Source organism: Phlebotomus argentipes, unplaced genomic scaffold (genome assembly GCF_947086385.1).
Source record: "Phlebotomus argentipes unplaced genomic scaffold, Phlebotomus argentipes genome assembly scaffold_18, whole genome shotgun sequence".
In the NCBI taxonomy this organism is placed as follows: domain Eukaryota; kingdom Metazoa; phylum Arthropoda; class Insecta; order Diptera; family Psychodidae; genus Phlebotomus; species Phlebotomus argentipes.
The window spans coordinates 16,092,838-16,120,197 of NW_026776177.1; the positions used below are offsets into that span (position 1 = coordinate 16,092,838).

Sequence of the window (27,360 nt, forward strand, 5' to 3'; positions counted from 1 at the left end):
GAACTCTGAATCCCTGATAAATTTTATTCATCCGCTAAACTTGTACAACATCTTGCATGAAAAACTGAAGGAATTTCAACTAACACAAAAATTCCGTCTATTTCTCTCATTTTGTACAAAGCGTTTCAAATTTAGTGAATCTATATATCTTTACTTACGTAATTTGGAGCATTTAATAATGTGTTTGGAAGCAATTCCTATACAATGTTAACAATCCTAAGATAAATAGTGCTCTATTGCCCTTTATTGCTGTCGCTCTCCTCGTCAGTGAAGTCCTCATCGTGATTGTGGGTCACCGATCTGGGTGTCTCTGGCCTGGTGTGCGGAACCGTCGCCTCGTCGTTAAGGCCAGAGAGCTAGAAGAGTGAATGGTATCATTTGAAGCCTTTGGCAAGGAAATCGTCAATTGTCCTACCTTCAAATCTGCATTCGTATCGAGTTGATTGAGGGCGTCCGGAGCTTCCCCATCAAACGTGCCGATCATTTCGATCTTCGACCTCGTTCTAGATATCATTGGCTTGTCCATGATGAATCGCTGCTCGTGCGCCACAGTCGATTCGTGCGGCAAGAGCATCGCCGGCGCCCGAAACATGTACGAGAACGGATAGTAGATGAGATTGAGGAAGCTGGCGGCGTACAGATCGGCGTATCTGACGACTTGACTAGAGAAGAACGTTTGCCTGGAGCCAGACCTGAACAGCGAGCCCATCATGCCATACGCCAAGTCCATCTTGTGCGTCACATCACGAATCGACGCCCTGACCTTCGATATGTCTGGCTTCTCCTTCGCACTCGAGTCCATGTTTTTGTACATATCGCCCAGCATGATGTCCAATTGCTGCAGTTCGGCAAAGAGCTGGCACTTGTCAGTCCACACGTGCAGTTCCTGCACCAATTCCGGCACTATCAGAAAGGTTCTCCAGCCGCGAATCTTCTTGCTCTTGAGGATGTCGCCAAAGATGTGATCGCCAATGTATAGAACGTCCTTGCCTTTGGCGCCCATCAGCGACGTGAACACATCGCACGAGCCGCCAGAGTAGACGTGCTCGATTTGCAGAGGCCCCATGTGCTTGCCCACCCGCAGAGCGCCTGTGCTCGTGTCCACCTGCCTCAGGATGGTTCCCTCGCCGAAGAACAACGGCTTTCCGGCATCCACGACAATCAGGTCGAAGTAAGTTCTCCAATTCCGGTGTGCCTCGTCCATCTTCGCGCCATGCGGGAAGTCGAAGAGGTATGTCATGATGTTGTCCGTGAATTTGAAGTCGCTGTTCGTCAGCAGGAACACTTTCGATCCACTCTCGCGGATTCTCGACAAGACCATCGGCAAACGCGGGTCTTTCTTCACATAGTATTCCAAGTTCTGCAACATAAATCACATGCTAGAGCATTTTCTACACATTGAAGCTGCGAATTTTATACCTCAATGGTGCGAGATTTGAGGTCTCCCTGAATGTGAACCCAATCCACGGCGCCTCTAACGTCCTGGAAGATGGATTTGAAGGACATAAAGAGCTGTCCGCAGCGTACTCCGTTCTTCTCGCGCGTGTACTCCTTCGAGTTGGTGAAGAAGTCCACGAGACAGGCCAGCAAGTATGTTTCAGGCAAATTGAAGAGTGTGTTCAGCACGTACACGCGAGATTCATCCAACTTGAGGAATTTGTTTGGATAGAAATCATAGACTTGGGAACTGAAAAGAGAAAATGGCAATAGAAAATCAGTGGAAATCTGATGAGAATTTGTCAATTTCTCATTTATTTTTATTATTATGAAAAATTTCAAAATATTTTACAGTTCAATTTGTGTAGAATAATGGTTATAAGATTACTAACAATGGTCTCATAATTAAATTATGTTTGTGTCAACACTCAATTCGTTACAAAATTAGCGTGAAAAGTTTTCTTTTCTCTAAGAATTGTTGCATTTCATGAAAAATTCTTGGTTCTGGGTTTGATTTTTTTTCAAATGTAAAACTTCTATTCCTGAAACACTTTTTAATGTGGTTCTACAACTAATGATTCCATTATTTATTTTGCAATTGTCTGTTATTCTAAAAAACCTTGTATGTAAAACAGGTTTTTCTGAAATTACATTTCAGATATCGATTTCAGCTTCTGCCTCACAGAGATTATTTTGCTCCTTGACTTGTTCTATTTTTAACAATTTGTAGAGTGAGAAAGAGATTTACTTACTGCTTGAGAAATTCGAAGCCGTGCACGCAGACTAAAATATTTCCATAAGCGTCAACTTTGAGCAAATTTCCGTAGAGCGTATCGAACCAGAGTCCTCTAATAGGAAACGACGGATCGTACTCAAATTGCTGGATTTCGTCGGGATATCCCATATTGACTAAGCGCTCCTTCACGAGATCAAAGCCCAGCTGCTCGTACTGTGGCGATTTGTACTCCGCCAGCGTGTAGTCCATGTCGAAGCCATAGAACTTGATATTCTCCAAGTGGAGCGATCGGTTGACGAATATTCTGGAAAGACAATCAAGGAGAATGTAAGTTTCATTGAGTGTGCTTTTTGTTGATTCGCTTTTTTTCGATATGCTGTGTGGGCAAATTTTCTGTATACAAAATAGTAATTGCTTAAGAAAGGGTACAATATTTGTGATTTTGTATGGAAGCAAACACTGGGCGGAAGTCGTCTATTTGGCGGCATCAATGAGATTTCGTCTGAATTGTATTAAGACCAGTTTAAACATTACATATAATACAGCACTGGAGATACCAAATATCAGTACATAAACCGAACCGAATTCTCTTGTCAACCGAAAATGAAAAATTTTTAGCAAATTGGTATATATTTTTTTCTCTGCATTCTTCCTAAACAAACCAGTGGGAATTTTGCGTTGTAAATAAATAATAGAAAGGCTTGCAATTTTAATTTGTGTAAAAATTTCCGCCAAAACAAGATATGAAGCAAGAATAGCAGAGAAAATGGAAAGAATGTCAACTCAATCAAAGCTGTAGAGTTTGTTATGAATTATGAATGAGGGGAAAAATTTCTAAAAACCCAGAATTTGTGACATGTTTTTAATTATATTATATTTATTAAATTCGTTAATCAATCGCAGTGCAACATTGGATGGATTGTATTTAGAGTTATTGAGTCACGAGAGATTAGCGAAAAAGAACACAAGTGCGCTGTAAAGATTCTCTGACATTGCAAACCATAAACTCTGGACGCATTTACTATTAAATGACCCAGTAAAATACATATATTTGGACACATTATTTGCGATGGATGCGTAATGGCCGCCTTATCAATACAATAAACAAATTAATGAGAGCATTTCACTCTCAGTGTCTCCAGTGAGGCACATCGCAGCAATTTCAGATATGTTTTCGGTGCTTTTGGGGTCAATAAATCCTATCTTTGTGGCATTTATCAAGAGAGGAGGAGCACTCTTGTCATCCCGGAAAATAAAACATCGAAACGCCAGAGATTTTCGCATGAAGTTCAATTGAGAAGGTCACAAGCGTCACAGTGCACAAATAAATTGCTTTGTTGCACCTCTTTTCACGTGAACATTTGGGTAAAAATAATCGAAACATGCAAATCAGAAATACCGCGAAACCGACGCTCAAGCTCTATGTTGTCAGAGACAGTGTTGGGCCTTTACATGGTTAAAAATGATCTTGAGAATGGAAAACTTCATATAGAAATGTAAACAATGTGCATTGATTTTCATAAGACGAAATATGTACCTACTGTTGGGTTTTTTTTGCAAATTTTAATCGCTTTAATAGATATTATATTTATGACTAATTTCATATTACAAACATTAAGAAATGCCAAAAAAGATAATATGTAAAAAAATGTTCCCATCTCAGGTAATTAACGGCTTTGATAAAATGTATGTCTAAAGCTTCTTGCTTAATTAACTAGTGAAAGACAGATGAAATAGGCAATTTATGCCGATGACGATGCCCTTTTGAGTGTGAAAACACAATCTTAATTCTTGAGCAGTGTCCAATGTTTAGGAAGTTATTTAGCAACACTTCTCAATGCCCTCGCATCGCACACACTTTGGTCAAATGTATCAACAAATCTACACTCGCGAGTGATCATCCTGATGACTTTTATACATATAATAAATATCTAATATAAATAGATTTTTGGTGTTACTCATCGTGTGATTTTATGTTGACATTCAAGTATTTTGCCATAGATTTTCACACAAATATAGGCTGAAATACATTTAATTTTCAAGTTCACTGTTGAATATTTAAAGAGCTACGCGATTTGTTTAACGCAAGCTGGACAAGTTAGCAGCTCATTGTAAGTATAATGAAATAAGCTGGCATGTTCATTGAAGCAGAATCCGAAAAATGATAATTTGTGTTGTGAAGAGAGGAAAAAATTAGAATTACATGATAAGAAACTCACTTGTCAGAGATCATTTCACAACTGGTATGTGAATTATAGAGGAAATCTTCACTGAATCTTTCACAAATACCATCACCACTGTTCAAATAATCAAAATGATATAATTCATCTTCCCTCATCTTGGCTATTTGACTGCTAATGTCTCAGGTCTATAACAACCAATATTGTGAACTAATAAAGTTGTTTTCTACGTGAAAATGCTCTACAAAACAGCAGTGGTCCAAATGCATCCAAGTGAATCATTCAGTAACGAAAACACCTCAACACATGGGCAAAACTATGTGAAACTGATAGGAAGAACTGCATGGCATTTTGAACACCTTTGTTACACAGCGCGACACACTTAATTGGCCACTAAAGTTGAGCTGTAAAGTAATTCCAAAAAGCAAGTCTAAGATGGGGGCAAATGTGCTACTGTTTTCACCACTATTTGTCACAACGAATTGGAGAGTGTTTTTGGAAAACAACTTGTTAAAAAATACTTTCACTAATTGATCGCGCTGCAGAAAGGCATGGAAAAAGAGAAGATATATTTGAGGGCAATCTTTGTGGCGAGAGCGCGAGGAAAAATGCCGTGGCGACTTGGAGAGGAGGTGGAAATGTTGAGTGTGCCTTAGAGCTATGAAAACTATTATTAAAAATTGTCTTTGACCGTCACCAACACACCAAATCCCCAAGTGGGAGCCTTCTAAAATAAGGAGAGGGGCAATCGTGAATATATTTTCACTCTATGTAATTTTTCTCGCAAGACCAGTGCACACACAACACTCGCACAAGAATGTGCTCTAAGCGAGGCGCTCGCGAACGAGTCAAATTGGTTTTGAGAAATGCGGGGAGCGATAAACGCATGGGATGATTGTTCCATTCAACTACCTTCGATTGTGCTTTCGCTTGTATCCAACATTCTGGGAAGTGTCCCAATTATGTGGACTCTTGGCCGATAAGCGTCTCCAGTCGTGCACAGGGTACAGCGTCTCGAAGGCGTCCTGTGATATTTCCGGCATCTCTTATCTCAGTCAATGAAAACGTGTCACTCTCAGATTGGGTACAGAAAAAAAAACTACACGAGTCTACGATGTGTTTTCCTACAAGGTCCGCACAGAACTAAACTATTTTATTGCCTCCGGATTGAATTTCTACCAATGGACTATCGATGATCTTACAATATCTTCTTATTTTGCATCAGACACTGTTGGATTGCGTTATCTCATTGATTACGTTATCATGTCAACAATGCTGAGTTAAGTGTTATTGCCTGCCATTAATGCTTAGAGATAGAAGCAATTGGCTTGGCACTTGGTATTTTAGTCACTTCATGTGTTTTTAATAGATTAAAAAATGTATAAAATGTAGAATTCATTCAAATACGTGTATTTTGTATCAATCACAGAAAGGCTATTGCAGGACTAAAACGTAATTTGGTGTAAAATCGTTTTGGATACTGCAGAAAAATCTGGCGCGAACAATCCAAACCCCCGATTTTACGGTTGCCATGTTAACACACAAGATGTCACCCCAGATCTAGGCTCTCACGAGAATAGGGCGTGTTTTATTCTGCCTTAGGGTTATAATATAATTTTTTTAAATTGCTTTATGAGGATAATTCCAATTTTGTGAGCTGAAGATTTTCTTTTCAAGTTATTCAATATGTACATTTGTACAGCTTATGAACATTGCGAGCACTCTGCTAACTCTAATATTCATTATTATAATGGTCATATAAATTTCTACTTCGTAATCTTCAGATTTAGCACACTTTGCAAATGTAAAATGTAGAGTATGTGGAGAAGCAGTAAACAATCCGCTCAAGCCTTTGCTTTCTCACATCCTGCAGAGCTTCTGCTGGGGCCCCCATTCTGAAGGTTATCAGTGCTGGGGCACTGGATGTTTGCACATTCCCTCATTATGTATCTCTGAGGAATTTTTCCGCGGCATTTTTCCGTGGGGTAAAAAGGCACACACAAGAATATAGAGGTCTTCGTGCATCTCACATGAAAAACATGTTTTGATTGAATGAAATCGCATTGAGATTTTTCTCGTGTCGTGACGTTTCGAGGTCAAGGCTAAACTCTCTCGCACTTGCGACAAATTTTTAGTATCCACCCAATTTTGTATGGTAATATCAAGGATTAAGCATAAATTATTGGAAAGATTATTTTCTTACCTATGAGCAGCTTTTCTATAGTATTTCTGTGTTGACATCGGCTCATTATGTGACGATTCCATTCTCTCTTTCTCTCTCTCAATATACTATTGCAAAAAACGTTTGTTTTTAATGTCAGCTTCAAAAAAAAACTCTATCTAGAAACACATAAAACGGAGAGTAAATTGAACGATTTAGGCACAAATGCGGAGAGACTTGAAAAATTTCCGCAAATCAATGGAAAAATTTCCTACTGTCGAAGACTAACCTCTAAGTTCTATTTTAATAATAAATTTTCTTCTCGGCTAAGAATGTGCGTTATAACGTTCTGGAAGTAATGTACATGAAAAAAAACACACTAACGAAACAGGCAAGAAGTATAAATAAAACGTTATCCTATTTCTGTAGTTGCGAAATTTGTGATATATGAGAAAAAACACAAGAATATTTTTGCAAGTTCAACCTCAAAGAAAAATTGTGTTTTTGATATGTCATTGCTTGACGTACTGAATATCGCATTCTACGTTTATCCCGCATATTGTGCCAACATTCGGGCGTTACTGCGCAGTTCAGTCGACGTTGGAAAGTGGAAATGCGATTCAAACCGAGCATTCGGTTAAACTTTCATGGAAGCTTTCACATTTCTCCATCACTTCTCCGTCGTGAAGTCATCTTAATGAAGTAATGTTATTGAATATAGTTCAATCAGAAGTCGATATTGTGCACAAATGCATAACTCTACGTGATTCTCATTCTTAATGATATGCATTTGTATCGAGAAATAAAATCACGACTCTGAGGTTATACTTTCTCCACATACGCGAGAGTTTTCTTAATGGCTTTCTTTTGGCCAAACTTGGAATACACGAAATTCGTATGGAAACGTGCTGTATCGGAAATAGACAATGTCCTGTCATGGAAATGAAAAGATAAAGCAGACCGAATTTATCGATGAATTTTAATTGATATTGCGTAATGTGAATTTTGAGTGTGAAATTTATGATATCAATACATGATTTATTTCGACAGAATCGTATCAAGAGATGTGCGCCTATTCTTGGAATTGTGGTCTGTTATGTGACGAAAATCTCGGCAATACACGAGCCTCAATTCTTATTCCACTTGCAACTTCCACTGACAATACTTAAGTGTTCTCGTTCGGCTCTAGACATTAATCTTTGATATCGAATTGAAATAAATAGTCACTGAACGTGCTCTGGTACATTTGTCGCCAAAAGAATATTGATTCAGAAAAAAAGAAACACGTGCACTCGTTCTTGACAACATCTAGGATTAACGAATTTCTCACACTTTAATCTTTACATTATTTGAGCATGTCAAGTTAATTATGTTAAATATGTGAAATCGATTTTTTAGGACGTGGTCTGAATGCGAGACTCAATATTTTCCAATATTACTATAGAAATACGAATTTTTTGATTCATAGAGCTGAACATGAACCGACAATTTCTAGTTTTTCATGCGATGAAATTAAATTTAGCAACAAGATAAAAAGCTCACATACAATAGTGAATTAAGGTGGCAAATATCGTCCAACTTAAATCAAAGGGTGTGATTTTCCTTAGCAAATATGTTACAATATTATTCATGGCATAAGACTCGGTCATAAAAATGAGAAATGTCGGTAAAAATTAGGAATAATGAGAGACTTCTCATACTTTTTTAATTACTTAATGCTGTGCAGAAAAACTTTTGGCCGTAATAAATCAGAAGAATCCTGAAAAATTCAAATTTATATCTATTGAATTCCCCATGAAACGCCCAACAATGTGGAGTGCTATTGTTAAGTCTCTTCTCCCGCGTTCACATTATGTCTACCACATATTTACTCTGAGTGCAGACCTTCTGTGATAATCAATAATCATATTTTTTATGAAGCTGTAAATTTGGGGCGGCAAGGAGGGTCTGAAGAAAAAGTTTTCCCGCATTCATGCTGAGTATCCCTTTTCACTAGCCATCCTCCTTAACTTATTATTGTTGCTCGTTATGCATGTACATAATATTATTATTCATGGCTTGATATGAATTGTAGAAAACCGACAAATCCAGAGACAATGGTGACGTACAAAGTGGGGGGTTTTCATAATATTTCGGCACTTTATATATTGGAAAGCGCAATTCATTGGGATCATCAGTGTTGTTGAGCTAAGGAAGTAATACACTGTCTTCTGCACAGGTACACTTTTCAGCGTAAAATGGTGATGGCAAATTGGGTGGTGGCGAGCAAACGAAACCGCAATTTTGCGGAGAAAGAGTGTGATAATAAATAGGGCAAATTCAATTTGTGAACTTTGTGATGATGATAGAGATATTTTTTATTTGTTTGTTTGCCTGTAATTTCAGTGAAGTGTCGAAATGGTGGAAAAATATATTATAAAAATTTACAATACACAGTATAAACATTACAAATTGACTGAATATGTTGGACAAGAGCACAATTTATTTAATCGTGTTTTTTTTCCAGAAAAGAACAAATGGCCATGCTATAATTCATCATAAAGTGACAATTGTTCTCTGTTTAGCATTTATAGATTTATATTCATGAAAATGTCTCCACAATCCATCATCCACGCAGTAATTCTGGGACTTTGCCTTGTCTGCTCACTCGCCGCGGCGCAATTCCAGCTCTTCACGGACGCCAACAGGAATGCATTCACCGTCACAGCGCCGGGCCTGCAACAGAGCTTCACGAGGTATTTCGGGGGTGGGGCCCAGCCTCTAGGGGAGTACGCGCTGGATTCCCAGGTGGCGGCGACCAATCATCAACAGGTGAATGTAATTTTCACATTATTTGTTCATATCAATTTTATTAATCATCCACTCTCGTCATCACGACTTTCCGTCTTCCACGCTCTACAGTCCGCAGTCACGCAATGTCTTACTGTATAGCAATCATTGTAACAGATATAGATTTTCAATATTATTAAATTCACTAACAAACATTGGGTGTTAATCCATGCAATTGTACAACATTTTTCACGAATATTCTAATGATATATAATTATACTTTTCGGGGAATAGTTTGACTTCATTTCACATTTGTCACACACATTTTGTATAAACATTTACACATAGTTCAACGGAAAAATTCCAAAACTATTGGTTACATATACAAATAGATTTGACTCTTGGTTTCACTGTAAGAAGACCACAAAACGTAGATATTTTTCATTTGTCGCATTATGCATATCACGTCTGATTATTGTTGCATATATATATTTTTTTCCTCTCCAACTTCGATATGATTTATCAACACAACTTTCGACCATGAAAGATTTCTATCCAGTGTTAAAGTTCCATTACCAATATCGTTATAAAATATACAACTATTGTCTTAACCACTAATCAGGATAAATATATTTTCTTATGCCCAAGAAATATCTCTTCATTTATCTACATAACATTATACAAATTTGCATTTATTATCCACTGTGCATTTTCATTCCAACATATAATGTTTTCCATAGTGGAGGAGAGAATGAATTTCACGCGGAAGTTGCGCTAATGAGCAAAACTTTTCCACCAGGGTTTTCCACTGAACCCTCTTCATCCATAATTTCACTTGTCGTTGTTGTAATTATGTACATATAACGATGTTTTCATATTCCAATTCACGATTAGAGTTTGTCTGTTCTTCTCTGAGTACCAAGTTCACGGTAAGCTATTATACTTGTAAAGTTTGAAAACACCTCTTTTACCTTTTTTTTTTTACACATAAAACCCATAAATTATGTTTATGGTGTCTATTTATTTATTTATTCAATTATAGTGTTCTTCAATAGGAAACGTTTGCATTGTGGTTCAGATAACATTAATTTACTTGTCGGTTCTCAATTGGAAGCTTTTGCTACTCATTTCTTTGATACGGGTTTATTTAATTTTTTCTTGAAAAAACTTTCAAAATAAACAATTTCTAATTTTTAGAAAATTCATAGAAATCTGTTCTAATTTTTCAACGTCATCTATGGCAACATGGAAATGTGATATAAATTTTGAAAAGCTTGTTTATGCAACAACTGAATGTATTATCAAGTCATTACAAATCATAACGAGAGTTTCCTCGGCATTTGTTCACGCAGTTTCTTGTTTTCCAAAAAGCAAAGTCAAACTGTCTTAAAGTTCTAAGTTCAGCTGAAAAAGTTTTACCACAAATCTCTTATGCTGTTTCCACATAAATTGTCATGGGGAACTGAAGATATACATATTAAGTTTAGAATTTGTCTTGTCTAGTAAAGTGACAGGTTTACAGGGATTAGAATTATCTGGGATGAATATGGAAGAGATTGGAAAACCTTTTGCAAATTTTCTACAAGTATATCACATTATACCGCACATAATCCCGCATTTGGAATATGGATTAAAACTATGACATGTCTCTAATTGATATCATCACCGAGATTGGTCCTCACGATGGGATATTATGTTGCTCCATACAAACACACAAATTGAGATACAGAAGTGGACAATTTATGGTCTTGCAAGAGATTGATATGCCGTGGGTGGGCTGAATATGGGGGGCGAAAAACTCTGTGTCCTAATAGGTTGTGTGTGTGTGTGTGTGTGTGTAGAGCTTTCCAAGAAATTCTCTTTAATCTGCAAATTGGCTTCTGCTTCTCCGCAGGTGTATTCTCCATTCTCTAATCAACAACAACCCTATCCATTTGCTCAACAATATCAAAGGGCTTTCGCTGGAGGAGGCGTTCCGGACGCCGTCCAGGATTCTGTGCCACAATACACGCAGCAGAGGTACCAATTTGCCGAGGCCCAGCAGACACTCGATAGCACCTTGGATGGCGGCAGAGCTGTGCGATTTTCGCCATCGAATGAGGTGTCGAGCGTTAATTTCGCCAATGGGGACTTCTCCTACAACTTCTGACCACACAATTGACCAATCTTGACCGATAAGTCAAATAAATTGCACCTGGTTTCTTGACTAGTTCGTGGACTTGAGCCAATTCGTGCGTCTGGCGCGTCTCGCCCGCGACGCCGCCAAATCCCGTCGATCGATATCCTTGGCCAGTTGTCTGTGCTTCACCCTACGCGTGCTGCCCCTTGAGCTGGCCAGCAACTGTGGTGATGTGACCAGACCGCGGTTCGGCGAGATTTCCGGCAGCATCCGCGGCTTCGCTCTGCTCTGCTCCTCCATCGCGGCCTCGCGCTGGAGCATCTCTTGAATATCCATACTCCTCTCGCGCTCCAGCAAGTCTATAATCTCCAGATCGTGCTCCAGAGTGCTGGTGGAGCCGGGAAATGACGGATCATTTGACAATGTTGAGTTGGTGTCCAGTAGAAAGCTCGACTTTCTGTACGCAAACGATGCCACGGGCTTTACATCGAGCGCACTTTTGCGTTCGTTGAACGGCGATACTTCTCGCAGTTCTGAACTCGCGTTTGAGTCCCTCTTCGCCACTCTGCCTACGGAATTGCTGCGAGATCCTCGAGATGCCATTGAATTACCTTCGCTGTTGCTGCTCCGTCGGTGTTGGCGACTTCGGGAGTGTTTTCGCGTGAAAGAGTCGCCGTGACGAGAGTAGTTACTCTCCTGGATGTGTGATATTTCCGTGGTGACATCCTGTTAAATTTGCAGAAAACACATTTAAAAACTTCTTCCGGATATAAAATCAATAATAGTGCTGAAGAATGTTGTCAGTTGCATGAGCACAGTTCGTATTCGCATTCTTCTCGACAAATTCATCAAAGAATTGTTGTACTATCTGTGCTATATAATTCTTTACTTTAACTATACATTACTTGAAAAATCAGTGAAATAGAGCAAATTTTATACATTTACAGAGTAGAAACGTAAGAAAATCGATAGAATACATATGTATAGTATGACAATGTCTGCGGATTTAACGATATGTAAAATTTGTCATCTTCAAGTTGTTGTACAACGTCAAGCTGTAAATGAACCCATAAGTTTCATACATTTTTCTTGCTCCAGTTAAATGTCAAGTTCAGTTCATCGCTTCACTCGCCCGTTTCAATCCCTTATTGAGCCATATAGAGTTATATATCGTACATATGTTCCTAATAGACTCTACTATACAGAATAAAGATGCCACTGCTCAACTTTATATAAATGGCAGAAGCAATATTTCCTCTCTCGATAAGTCGCAGGACGATAAATGCAATGACTAAATCCTTGACAAAATCTGAACTCAAGCAGGTGTTATAAGCCAGTGTGAAAAGTTTCACTGAATTGTCCATATTTACCTGGGAGACGAAGTCTTCTGTGGTGGAGAGACGAGGCTCACCAGCCTTGGGGATGCTGTTATTGCTGCGGCGCGATGAGAGACGGAAGTAGCCGCGGAGACGTTCCTTCACCGGCCTGAAAAAGACGGAGGACAAATTACAGGGCAGCAGAGGCAGTGCAAAGGGTATATCCACCCCGGAAATGGAGAAATAATTTGGTTGTAATGTGAAAATCAGAGGGTTTCGTACCTGGTCAACACCCACGAGCCGTAGATCCACGGGAAGATGGCGGTGGGCAGGAAGGCCATCCACACAAACATGAGATACGTGAGATCGAAGTGTGTGGCATTGTCGTAGGTCTCCACGAGCGCCATTCGAGCGAGCCTGATTGACATTAAAATATGTATATTAAACCATGGTGTTATTTGAAGAGAAGGAGCCCTATCACATGTCCACGCTGCTCCCTTGCATATGCTACGGTTAATAATAGACCAATTTCCATCTGACCTAAATATATGCATGAGTCCTCGCCTGAATCGGGAACCATGTGCCCCAGACACACCATTTCAGTAATGTGTGCGAATTCAGCCGAAAATTCATTGTCGAGTGAAAAATGCCAAAGTGCCTTGCCTCATTATCATCAGCGGACATACGCAAATGACGTGCACGGCTGCCATTGCGCCCAGGAAGCGCTGTGTCCTCTTCTCCCGGCACACGTCCAGCTCGGCGTCGTACAGGTCGTAGGAGCGCTGCTGGTGCGCCCTGAGAGATGGCCGCCTCGTCCCCGAACCCTCGCCATTGTAGGTGTTTCCCCTTCCCGCTCGCGCGCTCGTCGACGACGATGATGACCTGAGATGAGAATAAATCATCAACGTCACATTGTCACCGGCTTAGAGTGATCAATTTCCTTTCACTCATCTACTAATCCATTGCAAGCGGCAAACAACTGACCGAAACCACACAATTGAAGTCAATTCACGTAATTTTCCCTTTTCGTAGTACATTCGTACAATTAAGATAATAATGAAATGAAGAGCTTTTGTGCAAGTTCTTCATACTTATTTCCATTCATTTTCCATATAATTATATTCAGGCGACTTTGGAACTTAACAGATGCTTTCATTAATGATTATGTGCACCGCTGATGATGAAGCTCGAGATAATGCAGGGACAAAGTATTCATATGTGAAATATTGGCAAAACTTTAAAGAATACTCATATTAAGAATCAATGTTCATTAAAATACCACGAGAGGAATTCTAATTTCGAATATCATAGGAAATGCCTTGAATTCTGCTTCAGCGTGAATCGAATCCATTACAAAAGTTCTGAGCTTTTGAGGAAAATAAATGGTGGTGTTTAAAATAGATTAACTTTATGACTTATACTTAGTGGAAAATGCACAAACTATTTTAGTTTTGTTTTTCGATTCACTGACTTTGACTGGTGAGCAATTGTCAAACTTATATATTCTGAAGAGTTTCCTCAATTTCACTCAATTTTATCTACTGCACGAGGAAAGTGATGAGACTGTAATTTACTCTATGATTAACGAGAGTTTCCGAAAGTAGTACATAATCTAAAGAGGGCGGTCAAGACACGTACATTTTGGCTTATAAGGAGAACATTGTAAAAAATCACACATTGACCGTGAAGCTGAAAAGGATCAAAACAGATTATAAAACTTTTTATGGAGAAACTTTGCTCTTATCTGCCCACCATCGTCCTTTAGAATGGCCACAGACACTGCGAAATATGAAAGCTCAGCGAGGAGTGGTATTCAAATTGAGTCTGTGCTTGTAGTGCTTTCGAAAGATTAAGTGTCCCCGGAAAGTTCCAAATCATGCTAGATAACCCGTAAAATTAGCTTGAATCGACATCTGTCTGTCTGTCTGTCTTTTACAGCAGCTCAATTAATTGGCATGTGCTGTATCAATTTTCAAATATGTTCAAATGTTTCTCAAAGGATATTAGATTTTAATTTTTAAAATACCATTACATATATTGTGTACTGAAAATTGCGTCGTGTAAAAATATATTTTTCTCGAGTTACTTTTCCTTTCCAATATAATGTGATGCTCTTCAATACATGGCACAATATTCGACAATAAATTTCAATAAGCTTCAATCATGTCAAGTAAACACAGTATTATATACGTAACATCATTCATCTCAATTGAAGCTATGTGCTAAAACAATTTTGCAATATGTAAGCTTGAACAGTAGATATTTATCCCTATGAATTCTACAATTTCCTCTTTAGTGAAAATGATTTCCTCACTTCAAGATGAATTTCTTATTATTTTAAAGTGCTGCGAATATCTCAATTTTCAGCATGAAATCCTCTAATTCGCAACAATTTCGGTGCCACGTTTCGCGTCATGCTAATATAACGTAAAAGTGTTTGCAGCAGCAAAGGGTGGCTTAATTACTTTTATGAAAATGTAAACATGCCACATTAAGCCAAATTTCCTCTGTGCAACCATTTAGAATGGTGTGGATGATAAAAGAGACACGTGTATTTTGCATAGGCATATTTGTGGTGAAACACTCACAATACTCCGCCTGGAATATCTTTGTTTCTCGGGCGGATAATTGAGCATCCTTCTAATATCAAATATTCACGATTGGGTGCTTTTTGTATGGCAAAACCCACGATAGAATTATTTGCCTGACTAGCAAGAAAAATTGAATTATATCTCTTAAAACACAGAAGTCACGTCTCAATGCCGGAAAATACATTATAAACCCCATTTCTATATATATACATCACTCGAAAATTTAATTTATTCCCTCGAATTCCAAAGAGCGACGGTCAAATTAATGCAATACTCACAAAGAGGATATCTCAATGGCATTTTCTTGATTCCCCCTGCCGAAAAACTCCACACAATACTACACTTTGGGGACCATTTCTGGTGAATGTACTTCACAACATTTCATCTTTCCAGATTATTAAACCGAAAGTACAAAGAAATTCATCTTGAAAATTTGTGAGTGCTAAACACGAGATACCTGTTGTTTTCCCACCATTTACAAAGGAAATTACATGGAAATTTCTCAGCAATGTTGCGTACAAGGAGACATATATTGGGCAGATGTATAGCAGAGTGCCATAATTAAGATATACTTAAGCATACAATGTGGTAAATTGGCACATTTTTATGTAAACAATTTATGAAGCATTATCATGTGTGTTAAGTGATATTAAAGTGACAGAATTCAAGCCATAATTGATCCATTGTCATTTAATGTGAAGCATAATGGACAGAATAGCGTAATTCTATTCTGTCTATTTGATATTTAATGTCTTACTGTCCTCCTTCATAATATAACTTTTCAATGCACGTTTTGTTCTGTTGGCTTCCAGTCATCGTATGAAATATTATTATTGTTAAAAAGCATCATTTAAACTTCTATCATTGCCACAAGCGCGCGGTTTCATAAACATTTCTTCGCAATGTGACCCTTTTCTTAGAGATATTTCACTTTCCTATTCACGCACTGTTTTCCTGCGTATACTTTGTTCAATTAAAAGTTGTCCTTTAGCAATTTTAATTTGAATTTTTGCGATAAGATGACAGTGTCTGGAGGAGAAGACATAATTAAATATTGAGTGGATGTAAGTGAGAGGAAAAATAAGAAAAGCTCATTTTCTCTAATGAAATTTTAATGGAGGACCCCCAACAATCTTATTGCTGCTGGGTAGACAATGAATACACGCGCGATGAATTGACGGTGTGGAAAGGTGTTTCGTCCTAAGAATTTTCAGCATCGAAAAGTTACCAAATCGGATTTATTGTAATTTTAAAGCGAGGGTCACATTTCACATCCGATAAAAGTGTTTGAGCACAAGAAGTCACCCTCGTTAGCCGAGAGAGAAACATTAATTTTCCGCCCGTTCTTAAAGTCAAATGTGATGGTGCACAATTAAAGAGATGAATGTGGAATTCTCGGTATCTGATTTGCCGAATCTGCGTGTGGATTTGTTTTTCATGCCAAAAGGTCATGTCGTCATTCAGTTACCTCTGCGTGCCATACATTATGTAGCATCAGTGTACATAGGATACAATTTGTTTGAAAATACAGAAATTTGGGATCATTTTTCATATGAAAAGAATACTCATAATTAATTAGAGACTCCATTCATTTAGCATACAAAATGCTTTCTACTCGTGTTCATTTGTGAATGGATTTTAATGTTTTATGTGATTTCATTTGAAATATAAGTGAATAAACAAAATATCAAATGTAATCTGATTGGCTTTATGGTATAAATGAGCGTCCAATTAAGAAAGATCATTGAGTTGACAACTTCAAGTTTCACCATTAGCAACAATTTCAGCATATAAAGTTCTGAAAATACTGCGTAACAGTCGAATGTATATAGAATTAAATTCCCTTTAATCTTATCTTATCACTGCGCTGCTATTAAGTGTATAAAACTATCTCACAATTTCCATTATTACTCGCAAATTATGGTTCTCTATCGAATCAGTACTCGTTATCGATTGAAATGATAATGAAAATGCCAATGATACTGAAAAAGTATGAGACTTCCTACGCATTTCGTGCTCAACAGGTTGCATGAATAAATTTATGAATAATGTTGAAGTGTGCCTTTGAAGCTAGTAAAAGTTATTGCACACCAGCTTTTACCGTTTCAAGAAGTAAAACCAAATTTTTTCAACGTTGAAAAGGTCCTTGTCTCTTTTTAAACTCCTCGACTTTTACAAATCGCGTTCACTTTGTGCACAGACACTTGTCATTATCCATGCTGAAATCTCTTTATATTTATCGAAATATCTCCAAAACCCCTCTCTATCACCCAGAGAAACGGAGAATTCAGCTAAAAGTGTTCTCTTATTTCCTTTGTAGATCCAAATGCGTCAAATTGGATTTTCCACAAGCTCAGCATCGTGCAGGTTGACTTTCAATAAAAACGTCCACTTATCAATTTAATATAGCGCAATGTCGTGAGTAAAATCTGAGAAAGTTTGACTTTAATGTTTAAGGCTTTTGAACTACTATTTATAAGAGACAATATTAATGCACACTCTCTTGTTAGACGACAAATTTATTCCATAAATTCTACTCAGCACTCAACAATCTACTGAAGACGGAATATTAATTAACATATATGTACCACTTCACGATTGTACAATTGTAATCTCACAAACTGCTTTAAATAGTTGAAAGAAGATTATTATTTCGTGGTGTCATCAAGCAATATTAATTGTCTTTACTAACTATCAACTTTCTATCTGGAAATTGCTTGAGAAAAAGGAAAGGGTTTTTGGGTTGTAAGCTTTAGTTCACATAATACAACAAATCATCTCATGATTAGATTTCCTCATTGTTTCTTTACTTGAAAAATTGAAAAAAAAATTCTTTATCTAGAAGAAACTGAGATCTACGATTACGTTACAGACATTAACATACAGACATAACATTTAGTGTAATAAATCTACTTCAGTGATCCGAAAGTCCTTTAAATCTGGTCTCAGAGCTCTTGTGCTCTAAATGTTTGTCATATTCTAAGATTATGGCTCAAAGTATTGCAAAATGGAATTTCTGGATAAATTAATTCCCATGAATGTGCGTTCATGCTTGCGATTGGGCTTATGACATTCTGAGTTTACTCTCCAAACTTGGCATAAAGCTAAACAGAACGTACATATATTCATCAATGTGCTTTCACTCGCACGATCTCACACACAATTCAAACGTAAAATGTGTTCAATATCTTTGCTCACCTCTGATGTGTATTGCGTGTATCAACTCTGGCTTCAAACATGAGTACATCGAGTGGCCCATCGGGTTCCCGCAATTCTCGAGAGGTTCTTATGTACAAATACGACAGAATAGTTACAGGTGCGCAATACCTGGAAATCATACAGAAAATTGCTGTGTAAAAATATTCCATTTGTTGCATTGCACTCATTGCAATATTTGTAATGGAAAATGTATCTTTGTATAGCAAAGTTTAATGCAGTCAATTTCTCATTTCTTCAGAGAAAAGCATCTAAAGTTGAAGGACGACTTCGTACTTTCTCCATGCTGTGATTCTATTTCATATCAAATAGTGACATCGTCGTGATTTTATTATAGATATATTATATAATGTAACACTTCAAGAATCCAATTTATTATCTTCTGCTTTCATATTTCATATTAAATGCTTTCTTTTAACTTTTATTCCCGTATTAAGTGTTGAAGAATATTAAATTGGAATGGAAGTGGAATCCAGCCGAGTATTTCAGAGTAAATAAAGTGTATATTATGTGTTTGTGCAATACTTACATTATGACAAAAAGTCCTCGCATATATTCTTGCATATCGTCCACAAGATTTACAGCGCAAATCCCAACGCCACGGAATTGCTTCATGTACAACTGAAAAGGAAAATATATCATGGTTATTATTTTTTAAGCTGTAATTTAAATTGAAAGTCCTTAAATAAACAATAGAATTGCGCTTCATTGAAGACTAAATTGACCATTATATTGAACAGATATTAAACGAAATAGATGGTAAAACCAAAACAGCAAGAGTATTACATTTCTGTTATAATGTGTAATTAATGCAATTAAAAAAATTCCCTGCATTAACAGTATAGATTTATACTTTGCATATAATTTTTCAGCGCAGTCAAATAGGAGTTATTAATTAATTTTGTATCACTGTAATTGAAGACATTTTCCATCAGGAGTTCGCGTTTTAATAAACTTTTCAACCGGCAATAGATTAAATCTCACAGAGATATTTCATCATATGAGTTAAAATTAGCTGAAAATAAACTGGCACATTTGCAATGTTCTAATAACTGCTGTTGAGCTAGTGAAATGTTAACATTCATCCATGAACTTTTAGTGCGCACTAAAGTAATTACTCTATACAAAATTGACTGTAAATGCTCTTAATACCATATTAATATTAGTTTATTTTAGGTGCTAAATTGATTTGTTGTGTTCAATTAAAAGATATATGCTGTGTATTGGAAGCCAGTGAAAAGTCTGCATTAGCGGTGAAACCTGTTATGTTTAATTAATTAAGTGTGACATTATAATCAGGACATTATGCTGAAAAGCACCCAGAACTTGCTGAACATTATATAATTGTCACTGACACTATGTTCCCACAAAACAATATAATAATCATCTCCCGTTTGTCAGCAAGTGAAGGAGTTTTTACAATCGCTTATATAAAATTGTACATCTGCTGCGTGTAATGTTAAACATTTGTCGGGTGTGAAATAACAAATTTTGGGGGTGAATCTTAAATTTTCATCCTTGACTTTAATAATCGCATATCATATTTCACACTAAGTGTAATATCCTCGCGTGAATGCAATCAATATGACAAACCGAGCTTTTCTTTATGATATATTTTCACCCCTTTTAATGGCATGTGCGGCTCATTGGTTGGGTGTAATTTTAACAAGAAGCAAAATAATATGAAAATACACGATGTGAAATATCCTGTTTCTTTCCCTAACATATTCTTCACAACATATTTGCTCTTTTGTTGGTATATAATTTTCATCATTATAGCAACTTCTCATCGCCTCTTTCGCCCTTTCCCAAACTTGTCTCGGCATTAAGGCATGGAAAATACGAGAATTCTTGGAGTCAAGCAGAGTTGCGATGAGAGTTTTCTCCGCCATGTGGGTGTACGGATTGAATAAATTCCCTAAAAACTTAATCAACTTTCACTCAATACTTTCCCATTGACTTCCCTTGGCCTAATACATAAAACATTCTGATTTGAAATTCTCCTTTAGGTACAACAAGTAAATACTCATATGAGAAAGGTGCCAATTGACGTTCACCCACCTTTTCATCACAACTTTATTTGTTTTATTTTATTGTGTAGGTGAGAAATATACCAAATGCGCAGGAAAAAGTGTAATGCGGGGTGGAGCAATGTATGTTCGAGCAGAGCACAAAGAGAGCTTTCCTATGTTTCCTCTGCAGAAATAAGATGGATGCTAAAGAGAGTACAAGCTTGAGAAATTGTAGTATCAGTAAAACAAATTCCGTGACTTGACTGCATCAAAGAAATACTCGTTTTGCCATCTCTGAAAAGACTATCCTAGAGATTTCATACGTTATTCAGTGCTGCTATTCTAAAAGCACGACTTAAATATATCAATAAAAGTGCTCAAAAAACCATAACGCCTTTATGGCCCTTCAAAGTTTATCAGAGACTTGGTTTGGAAAATTTTTCAAGTCCTCCTCCAGTCGTAGATTCAAATTATTACCACCATAAAGATGATTTCTCAGCATTATCTCCTTTATTATTGGTCTGCCGACATTCAAAACGAAATGATACTAATATTTTTGTATGTGCACATATTCATATCATATGAGAATATTATTATCCTGATAAAAGCTTTATGCATATTCAATTATTCATAGATACATAGAGAACTCATTGCATATGCAAAAGTAAATGGAAGACCACAGACAGAAAATGCGAGCATCGGCTTTTGAGAGCCTTTGCGAAAGTGATTTCAGAATCACTATCAACAATGAAAATTCTCTGGGAAATTGTAGTTTATACTTGGTGTGAACCACTTAATTTTATTAAAAAGTTTTTAATGATTTTCCTTGATTAAAATTGCAGGTACTTTGAGCACATTAAAACACCTATTGTTGCGGAAGGTAAATAAAATATCTCACCCCGAGGTCTAAATATGTAGTGTAAATTGGGTACGGCAGAGCAATCACCATGCCAGCTAACCACGTCGCACAGCTGCAGACGAAAGCTGGCAAACGAGCTCTCAGCGGGTCCATGAGCCACCTCATGCGATCCCACGCAATCAGCAGATGAGTAATAATTGCCACATGAAGAGGAATATCCTGGAAATAATATGAAAGGGAACTGTAAACTATGTAAAAATCCCACAAGTCGTTGGAAATGGCAGGATTCACGCTACAAGAGCTTAAAAGATTTATGCAATATTCACTCAAGGTTATAATTTACATGCATATATATATGTATACATAGAAACTTATCCTTTGTACAACAATTCCAACAACAAATTTCCATAAATCACACTTCTTAAGCCATAAATGTTAATGAATCAATAGGAAAGCGTGGTTTGAGTTTCCCACAAAAATCTTTTCAAAGTTCAACTTGTCAAACTTCCTGCAACTTCTGGAGCAAAATTCATAGATGCACAATAATGCATTAAGTATGGAAAACCGCAAATAATGTTAATTTGCATCGAGCGAAACTTGTGAATGAAATTTGCATTGCTTCTTAAAGTGTGTGATTGGCTGACATGAAAAATGCAAATTGTGCACAACAAGATAATAATGGAAATACACATTTTTTCTGCACTTTAACTCAGAATGTTGAAAATGTGCGTATTTTCTCAGCGCCTAAGGAGAAAAAACCATGATAAAACTGTGTGGGATGAAATCATTGTAAGAATTCCAAGTATACAAAAGTTCTCTTTTGTTCATAACAGGTAAATTTTCCATTCAACGCTTGTATTTTGAAGGTTCCATTAAGCCGAATTTTTCACATTATCCAATTTTTCGCTCACGCCTCCGATTGTAACGCATTTTTCGGGTGTACGGTAACTTAATTATAGGGAAGAGTATGAAATAAAAACTGTGAGGATTCAAGACGGAAAAAATTATGTACTTTTCTTCTCGAAATATCTGCATTATGAATGCTTCACATTTGATATTGCTTAGTTCTGCGTAGTGGAAAGCTTTGCTAATCGCAGCGAAGACATGAAAATCCACCCTCGCTGCCGACGGTCGTATCGAAAACATTCAATTTAGCCTTTGATCTTAAACACTGGCGCTTCTCTCCTCGGAAAATGGATGACTTGTTGGACCTCGAAGTTTGCTAGAGGATAAGAGGGTGGAAAATAAATGGCATTTGAACACCCACCATAGGAAGCATCGTATAAACGAAATACGAATTCTAAACATTAAGACGTGATACATAGAAGATTTTATAAAATAAAACATATTCGCACCAATTCAAGGGCGGTACGAGTGTAGTTGAGCTTTTCTTCATCTGCTTATTTTCCTCTCTTCCACATTTCCACTAAGATTCACCCGTGCTTCAGCATATTAAAGTCACAGACAGATTATTAAGAGTCGTAAAGAGTATATATTTATTGTGGGAAAAGTATAAGTATAGTCAAATATCCGCTACGTTTGGCTTATGCAAAGCTGAAATTTTTGTGATCAATTCAAAATGTGTAAGATCTGATTTGAAGATGAACTTCAAAACATAATTTAAGATCCAAGAAAAATTATACGATTTTCTTTAATACAAGCGCTATATGGAATTTTGGGATTTTATTATAATTTGCAAACCTTTATGCTTGAATTCTCGACTGTGTAACATTGACTTTTCAATTGATCCAAGGGGGAAGTTGTGAGATTTCAACTTTAAAAGTAGAAGGCCTTCTTTTTTGCAGTATTGATAGATTTTCCTCTCAGAATTGTCCACAGTGAAGAGGAAATACATCAAGTTAGAATGGTTAAGATACATATCAGAGTATAAACAACTTTAAGTTAAAGATATAGAAGAAATTGTGTTATGAGAAGAGGGTGTGCAAAAATACCAACATATAAGATCTTCTCATGTCCACTTGGGGATAAAGAATCCTATAAAACTGCCGATTTTTATAAGAGAACACCACATTTTATTGTCATCAAGTTAAAAGGTTTTTCGTCAGCATTTCAACGATAAACTCTTGAGAGACGATATCGTTTGTTGGACTAAGGATTTTCATAATCCGTCGATAAATGTGCGTATATTCGGGAGGAAAATAGGAAGAATGCCATTGAATGGCTGACAGAAAAGTAATTCTCCACTGCCTAATCTCAGGTATGGCGCTCAGAGATGAAATCCTCAAAGAAGATAAACAAGGAGTTTATCGAGTATTTGACTTTATGAAACCTATGAAGTTTTAATTACATACCGGACTATCAATATAAAAGGAACATTGAAAATTTGGAATTTTTCAAATAATTTAATTACACCCAATCCCTCTGGCATCGCAAATTAATTAACATTTAATCATCTTCATCCCCATCGACCCCCGCAAGAATCCCCCTATTTGCCCATAAAATTGCTGTCTGATGTTTGACGTTGACAAATTGGAAACTTTGATGCAATCAGGAAGAATCGCAAAGGAAAGAAAATTGAATGGGGCTCCTGGAAATTTTAAAGATATATCGAGGGAAGTCAATTAGTGACTAATTAGGCCAATATGTGATACGACGCACAATAGTACAAGTATCTATGGTGACAGTCTAATATTCCGTGGAAACGCTCATTTTCTAATATTGAGCAACCTCGGTATGTAATTAAGTGTGGGTGAAAATTCAATTGGCAGTCATTGGCTCGAGTGTATGCGAGGGAGTGTAATTTAAAGCTGTGGCAATTAATTTAAATTTGCAAAATCCCCTGTTACCACATAAATGCGAATGTGTCGACTCAATGAATTCCACGGGTGGAAAATTTACTTGCGATTCGCTGAAAAGTGTTCCGCTAGTATAGTTGTCAGGCACAATTTACGAAGTCATGGCCAACAGGGAATTCGCAGACTCGCGACCCGAATGATAATGCTGAGCAGGAGAGTTTTGTCTCGCAAACAACACGATTTATTTATTCCATTCTGTCTCGTTTTTCTACCTATTCTGACATTGATGCGCATTATTTTGTGGTGCAAATCTTCTAGAAATTTACTGCCATGTTTAGGGATTACATTTTGTCAAATGGTTTTTTATTAAAACCTTGGTGACAAATTTCAAAAAAACTTATCTCGCATCCCTGAAATGTTGCTCAAACGAGCGAACCAGTAGAAAGTTTAATTTATAAAAGCTTTTCCTTGTGACTATCAAAAGTGCTTTTATTCACTTTTAAATTGCAATCAGGTGTTTATTTGTTGCGCAACCAGAGAGAAATATTGCTAGGCAAACAAAGTAGATTGCAATTTTACCCTCTTCACACTTATTTCATTGAAAAGTTTTATAGAATCTTTCTTCAAAACCACCGGAAAATTCAACAATGTGCTCTATAGCTCTCTGAAGAAAGAATTGCGATGCTTTCCACAAGCAGGAAGTTAAAAATCGGTAGCGAAAAAGACTCTCAAATTGCTTAAGGGGACCAATCAGTTGCAAGTTTGAATGGAGTTATAGTTTCTCTGCCAAAGTGCAGGTGAAGTTTGTGCAGCAACTTTTACCAACAAATAGCTGATTATTTTTCTCTATGGAGACGTTCACATTCTGCATGCAAGATGATATGTAATTACTCACCTGAAGTAGTGGCAGGAAGAAGCAGAGGAACTGGCCGAATATCCAATTCTGTATCAGGAGCACCATGAGAGTGATCGGCAGGACGACCGAGCACTGCACGAAATGGCAGAAAGCCAGATTAACGATGAATGAGTGGGTGGCATCGTGAAACAATTTATAGTGCATAATGTAGGCGATAACGGCGATATTGGAGAGTAGGCCAATCACGAGGAGCAGCCCGTACTGGAGGATGAATAGCGGGTAGAAGCGCACGGCGACTGGCTTGAGGATGGGCGCAGTGAAGTCCACTGTGTCATTCCGGAAGCCCAGCACATAGTGAGCAATGACTGCCAACCAGTGCTCGGGGATTTCCTCGGCCAGTTCCGTCTCCAAATCTGCCCGTGAATTCACCATTGTCGCTAATTGATGGATATTCCTTTTCCGCTCAGAGCCTGTTCACTCCCAAATGAACCCCACTTTTGCATTTGTCCGTGTTTTTCTCCACTGCGTGAGGCGCTGGCTGAAGCACATATGTGTGGAAAATAAATTACATTCCAATTTCTGGCATAAGTCCTTGAGTCACACTCCGTATTGTGTATTCCGTATTGGATTTCCTCCTGTTTCCCTCGCTCTCTGTTTTCACCTTTTGTCACAGATGATGTCCTTTCCTTCCGTGTTTATCGTTGTTAAGGGAGAAGTGTTCATGTGTAAATTTGGCACTATACAATCCCAAAGCAGATCATTCGAATACTATTCACGGTATAATATTGTATTGCGGATACAAGAAGAAGTTTAGAGAGATCTGGATGAAGTTGTTCTTTTCTATCGACAGCAGTATTGTTAAGATACAAGATATTGGATGAGTTGATAAATAAATAAACACGTATGTTGCAATCGACTTGTGAATATTTAACAAGGAAAGAGACACAAAGTTAGAATGTTGAATATGTGCCGTGAAATTTCTCTGAAAACAATAAACAGAGACGGAAATGCGACGTGGCAAATTGCCTTTCAATACAAATATCGTACACTGAGAAAAAACTATGGTCAAAATCATTAAATTGATGTTGTTTTCGCTGTGCAAACTAGAAAAACAACATCATTAAATAATTTTTATCTTAATCCTACTCACGTGAATAATCTAAATAAAAGAAAGCCCCAGAGTTAATTAAGGAGATTATTATATATAATTTTTCCCTGTGAGCTTTTTGTAAAAAAAACCTTAAGGTTTAGCATTATACTTTGTGCAAAGCAGATGTGCAATCATCGGTAACATTCTTTCTATAGTAATATAGATTTAAAGAAAAAACACGTGTTCGGCAAATTTAATGGAATTTGGTGAAAATTAGAGAATCAATTACGGATGTGAGAATCAAAGTCCCGTGTATTTGCGTATTGACTCAGAAGTTCAAAGATTTTGAGGCTGGCGTATGCTGAGTCTGAGCTCTGCACGGTGTTGCTCTCCATCTATTTTTAATGAAGCTGGCCAGCACCAGATGAAGAAGTATATCTAGAGTGGTCGTTTGGCAAATTGTGAGAAATCGACAGGAACTGGCCTTTGATTCTTCCATCATCACCGAATAATTGCACCGTATGTTATTTTCCACCTGATATTTATCGCATTTGCGTATATCTCCCCTCATTCTATAAACAGCCACTCTGCGCTATTAAGTGATATCGGTTGTCAGGGTTAAAGCGAGAGAGCATTGTATTGGGAGATCAGAATGCTACATTTTACATGGAAGTTGTTTTTCTTTCTCCACGTATGCCCACCACCCAATGTCTCATGGAGAAGAAAATCTTTGTACAAAAGTACAACAATAGAGGTGAAATCATTCAAATGCCGCCCGCACGTTCTTGACTTAGTCTAATGTTGATTCACCGTTGTCAAGAGAAAATTTTATTCTTCCCTTAGATATTTTCATCCTTTTGTACTCAGGTGTGTCTCACGCAAACATACTCAAGTTACATTGATGCCCTCTTCGAATTGCACAAGAATTTCTCCACATTGGAAATCTCCACTTCTCCTTATCCATACGGTGTGTTTTTTTTTTCTTCTTCTTATAAATAGATTAAGGGTTGGGTCTTCGCCCTCTCTCCCGATTTCCCAGCGTTCATAATTTTCTTTTCTTTGTCGAGGAGAAAAAAAATTTATATTGATATCACATCCCTCTTGACGGGAAAAAAAGAGACTCACAATACCCATCGCGTATCAGGATATTAAACTTCCTCTTCATCCTATTTTCACCTGTCTTTCAGGCTGGCCCTCGTGTTTTCTTCACCCTGGGCATTCGCAGTGAGAAAGCAAAAATGACTCCAATGAAATTATGTGTC

The 27,360-nt window shown here is 37.3% G+C and overlaps 3 protein-coding genes across 8 annotated transcripts; 1 reads left to right on the top strand and 2 right to left on the bottom strand.

The window, feature by feature from the left end:
• Nucleotides 1–73: 73 nt before the first annotated feature.
• Nucleotides 74–7,010, bottom strand: LOC132260802 (cytosolic purine 5'-nucleotidase). Of its 5 annotated transcripts, none has more exons than XM_059759147.1 (7): nt 6,804–7,010; nt 6,557–6,642; nt 4,393–4,470; nt 2,190–2,477; nt 1,420–1,687; nt 416–1,360; nt 74–356 (listed from the first exon to the last, which is right to left on the bottom strand). In XM_059759147.1, the coding sequence occupies exons 2-7, from the start codon at nt 6,616–6,618 to the stop codon at nt 234–236; spliced, it is 1,764 nt and encodes a 587-aa protein (XP_059615130.1). In that variant the 5' UTR covers nt 6,619–6,642; nt 6,804–7,010; the 3' UTR covers nt 74–233. The 5 variants fall into 5 exon arrangements, with proteins under 5 accessions (XP_059615130.1, XP_059615129.1, XP_059615128.1 ...); XM_059759146.1 differs by having other exon boundaries at nt 6,557–6,693; XM_059759145.1 differs by having other exon boundaries at nt 6,557–7,010.
• Nucleotides 4,179–11,553, top strand: LOC132260804 (uncharacterized). 2 transcript variants are annotated; one of them, XM_059759152.1, is made up of 3 exons: nt 4,179–4,284; nt 9,079–9,325; nt 11,178–11,432. In XM_059759152.1, exons 2-3 carry the CDS (start codon nt 9,098–9,100, stop codon nt 11,430–11,432), a joined length of 483 nt encoding a protein of 160 aa, XP_059615135.1. In that variant the 5' UTR covers nt 4,179–4,284; nt 9,079–9,097. The 2 variants fall into 2 exon arrangements, with proteins under 2 accessions (XP_059615135.1, XP_059615136.1); XM_059759153.1 differs by lacking the exons at nt 4,179–4,284; nt 9,079–9,325 and adding an exon at nt 9,343–10,212 and having other exon boundaries at nt 11,178–11,553.
• Nucleotides 11,490–26,024, bottom strand: LOC132260801 (orexin/Hypocretin receptor type 1). The gene is made up of 8 exons (XM_059759144.1): nt 25,048–26,024; nt 21,436–21,615; nt 19,055–19,146; nt 18,508–18,636; nt 13,382–13,600; nt 13,001–13,135; nt 12,773–12,887; nt 11,490–12,128 (listed from the first exon to the last, which is right to left on the bottom strand). Exons 1-8 carry the CDS (start codon nt 25,438–25,440, stop codon nt 11,490–11,492), a joined length of 1,902 nt encoding a protein of 633 aa, XP_059615127.1. The 5' UTR covers nt 25,441–26,024.
• Between the last annotated feature and the right edge of the window lie 1,336 nt (nt 26,025–27,360).

Bases quoted from the DNA above. Each gene is read 5' to 3' on its own strand.
- LOC132260802 (XM_059759147.1), bottom strand. From the start codon at position 6,618: ATGGAATCGTCACATAATGAGCCGATGTCAACACAGAAATACTATAGA. The intron at 2,478-4,392 runs GTGAGTTTCTTA...TTGTCTTTCCAG, and splicing joins TGTGAAATGATCTCTGACAA to AATATTCGTCAACCGATCGC. The intron at 357-415 runs GTAGGACAATTG...TCACTCTTCTAG, and splicing joins ATACGAATGCAGATTTGAAG to CTCTCTGGCCTTAACGACGA.
- LOC132260804 (XM_059759152.1), top strand. From the start codon at position 9,098: ATGAAAATGTCTCCACAATCCATCATCCACGCAGTAATTCTGGGACTT. The intron at 9,326-11,177 runs GTGAATGTAATT...GCTTCTCCGCAG, and splicing joins CGGCGACCAATCATCAACAG to GTGTATTCTCCATTCTCTAA.
- LOC132260801 (XM_059759144.1), bottom strand. From the start codon at position 25,440: ATGGTGAATTCACGGGCAGATTTGGAGACGGAACTGGCCGAGGAAATC. The intron at 13,601-18,507 runs GTGAGCAAAGAT...TTCTCATCTCAG, and splicing joins ACACGCAATACACATCAGAG to GTCATCATCGTCGTCGACGA. The intron at 12,888-13,000 runs GTACGAAACCCT...CGTCTTTTTCAG, and splicing joins GGCTCGTGGGTGTTGACCAG to GCCGGTGAAGGAACGTCTCC.